The sequence below is a fragment of the Myotis brandtii genome, unplaced genomic scaffold, assembly GCF_000412655.1.
Source record: "Myotis brandtii unplaced genomic scaffold, ASM41265v1 scaffold187, whole genome shotgun sequence".
Taxonomy (NCBI): Eukaryota; Metazoa; Chordata; class Mammalia; order Chiroptera; family Vespertilionidae; genus Myotis; species Myotis brandtii.
In genome coordinates, this window is record NW_005356944.1 from 2,966,065 (window position 1) to 2,969,585 (window position 3,521).

Below are 3,521 nucleotides of genomic sequence, written 5' to 3' on the forward strand. Positions count from 1 at the left end.
CCCTCAGCCCAGTCCCTCGCCAGGAGAGGCCCATGCCCACCGCTTTCCTGAGCACCCACCCTCCTGCCAGCAGGACTCAGATCCCAGCTCTGCCCTTCACAGGCCTGGCCCCCCTTTGCCAGGGCTTAGGCCACTCTGTCCCTTACACGCCGGGACCACAAGTAACGCTTCATCATAACTCAGTACCTACAGGCTCGCATACATACTCCCTGCCACTTTCTATTCTGTTTCATGTTTTAAAATACTGGTCAGGAAAGACCTGCTAAACCGACCCACCCGTTGAGTGGGAGCAGAGCATGAGGACCCTGCTCCCAAGGCCAGAAAGGGAGACGCACCTTCAGCATCCCTCTCAGAGCCCGACACCTGGTGAACAGGTTACCCAGCGACACACTAGGCGGCTGGGATGCCCCACAGGCAAAGAGCGAACTGTGAACCCCTCTGCCAGGGGTAAACTGAGGCCCTCAGGAGGGGAGGCAGCACGTGAAGGCTGGGTTTGGGGCCAGCCCTTGGTGAGTGGTGCCCTTCGGGGCTACGAGGCCAGGGTGGGCACTCGGAAGGGATCTGTTGCCTGAGCTGGGGGATGGTGGGTGCCGAATGCCCCAGAGGCCCTCCCCCAGCCCACCCAGCCTCACCTTCATGGGCAGGCTGGAGCCCAGGTACACCACGAAGATGGCCACTGCCTGCCACCAGTGGTAGATGGTGAAGATGAAGTCTTGCCTCTCTTTGTCCTCGTACAGGATGCCCAGCAGTGCTGTGGCCGACAGGGTAGGGCAGGGAGGGGAGTAGTGTCACCCAGGGCCCAGGGCCCTGATCTCCCACCAGTGACCCTCCTAGGCTGTGCGGGGGGGACGGGGGGGGGGGGCGCGGGTCCCAGCCCGAGGCCTGGGAAAGCCTAGAAAGCTGTAGACCGGTCCTGGCCTGCCCCCTAGTGGATACGCTGGTTACTACACTGCCCGGGCAGCTGAGCCAAGTAGAGATGAGATGGGATGCAGGTGGGCCTCGCTCTGGGGGACTCGGGATTTGAAAAGTGGAAACGTTTGTGCACAATCACATCCCGTCCCCTTTCAGACCCCAGCCGTTCAGAGCCAGGCCTGCCAGGACTGTTTCTCCTCCTCACCCCTGGCTCAGGGAAAGCAATCAGCTTTCTACAAATTAAACCTGAAGCTGGGGGATTTGAACCTATTTCCCTAAGAATCCTCCCTGGGGTGGGCAGGAGAACTGGACAGGGAGTCAGGGACTCAGATTCTATGCTCAGGCCGGTAAAGTAAGAGAGTTGGTACAGAGACGTGGATTCAAATGCTGGCTCTATGGGTGACTTAGAGAAGTCAACTCTCCAGGGCCACTTTTCCCATCTGGAAAATGAGACCAGGCATCTATGTTATACTTATGCTGGGAGGCTTTGATGTGAGAAAGCTCACACAGCACCTGGCAAATCGTACCCTCGCCTGCCCCTTGGACATGAACACCCCCACTGTAAGCCCTGCAGGGTGACTGTACCCCATGGGGCTGCTGTGAAGGGACATGGAGTCCCAGGGTCCACAAAGAGGGGACAGGAAGCAGAGCTGTCGGGACCAGGCCCAAGTCCAGCCATAACATGGGTCCAAGGTACCCAGGCTGGATGCTGCCCAAAGCTGGCTGCCCCTGAGCAAAACAGCCAAGAGAGCGTGGTCCAGGGCGTGGGGCTCCACCCCCTGACTCTCTCTGATGGTAAGTGCCGGGGTCACCTGAGCAGCACGCATGACCTCCACAATGCCACACCCCCAGGGGCGACGTTCGAAACAGTTAACAGCACGGCCCATCGGAACAGATGCCAATGTGGAGGGCCTCAACGGCTGAGCTGTGTGTACCCACTGCATGTCACTGGCATATGCCCACCTGAGGGCAGAGATCATCACAGAGCTGAACTCTGCCCACTGCCTCCTTTCTACAAACAGAGCCCCTCTTCCCAGTGCCCCAACCCCTGCAGCCCAGACTTGGGGCCTGGACTCTGCAGACCAGCACTGGGCGTCATCGGGCTCCCAGGTCCTCTCTGTAAAGGCCACACCTACATCTACACCTGGGTGTGGGCAGGGCCGCCCACACTTCCCATGCTCCTAGAGCACACACACGGAATCTGCTCCCAGTGTCATGAAAACTCTGTCCAATGGGCGCTGTCCCTGGTATGAAAGCTGAGTATCCCCAGGATGTTTTTCACATTGCCCTTCAGAGGTTTCCACAGAGCCCATACCTACCCCAAGTAGCCATAGATGTCACACTACCCCTCAGTGTCCACAGGGCCCCATGCCCAGCCTGGAGTAGCCACTGGATGTCCATGGCATAGGACTCCCACACCAGCCCCCGGGGTGCCCACAATTCTCCCCACCTGTCCCTACGATGTCCACAGAACTTCTTTCCACCCCTGTAATGGCCACAGGGATCCACAGTTACCTCTACCCTGTATACAGGACCCCATGACAGACCTCCCGTGTGTCTATGGCACCCCATGTCTGGCCCTGGGATGTATGTGCTACCCCTAACTGCCCCAAGGTAGACACAGGGTTACCCAGCCATCCCAGTGCCCATGGCTATACTCACTGGAGAGCCCGGTCTTGTTGAGGCCACTGCCCACACCCCAGAGGATGGCTGCTACATAGAGGATCCAGATGTGTTGCAGGACCCGAGGTGTGGGGGCCCAGAAAAAGAGGCTGATGGTGAGCAGCAGGTGCAGTCCGGCCCCAGACAGCAGAGGCACCTGGCGCGGCAGCCACAGCCCCAGCAGGCCCAGGAGTGAGGAGGCGGAGGCGCCCAGGCCATAAGCCACGAGGAGGTAGGCCAGGCGTTCCAGCCCCACGGAGCACACGCCATAGCCCTGGGGGGGGGGCGGTGAACGTGTGAGGTCAACTGGCCAAGGCTCTCACCCCCCCCCCACATGAGGTGTCCACCCTGCCCTCTCTGGGTCACCTTGGGGCTAATTCCCTCCAAGGCTCAAGGCTCTTAGGAAGGTTGGGGGTGGGGGGGGGGTAAGGAGCAGAGAAAATGCTTGGACATTGTTCCCAGGCACCAAGGCTGCACCCCACAAGGAACCAAACACTTTATGGGTGTTATCCTATCTCAAACATGTAACCCCTCCGGGAGCGAAGGTCATTACTAGACTCACTTCTCAGAGGAGGAGACAGGCGCAGAGAGGTTAAAATAATGTGTCCAAGATTGAGGGCAAGTAAAGGAAGGGAAGAGGGAGGGGAATATTGGGACATATTTGTACATATTCAAAACTTTGTCGCTGTTTATCCGAGGTTCGAACGGAACCACACAGACTGTATTCCACCGCCATCTACGCGGGCTGTACCTACCAGCGCGAGGCCCGTGCAAGCAAAGAGCACCTCGAAGCCGCTGTAGATGAAGAAGGGCACGAGGTGGCGCAAGCGGAAGTCGCGCACGTGCTTGAAGGGCAGCTGGAAGATGTTGCCCCAGCCCACGCTGCGCAGGTCGATCTCCTCCGTGGGCCGGTACGCGGCCCCGCACAAGCCCAGCACCTGCAGACC

The 3,521-nt window shown here is 59.2% G+C and overlaps 1 protein-coding gene across 1 annotated transcript in view; it reads right to left on the reverse strand.

Moving 5' to 3' along the window:
* Window positions 1–3,521, reverse strand: part of UNC93B1 (unc-93 homolog B1 (C. elegans)) — a 14,036-nt gene that overhangs the window by 3,310 nt on the left and 7,205 nt on the right. Inside the window, exons 7-9 of the mRNA XM_014538230.1 lie at window positions 3,330–3,512; window positions 2,575–2,848; window positions 633–751 (exon numbers count right to left, since the gene is read on the reverse strand). Coding sequence (XP_014393716.1) covers window positions 633–751; window positions 2,575–2,848; window positions 3,330–3,512 — 576 coding nt within the window. The remainder of the gene's footprint in view (window positions 1–632; window positions 752–2,574; window positions 2,849–3,329; window positions 3,513–3,521) is intronic.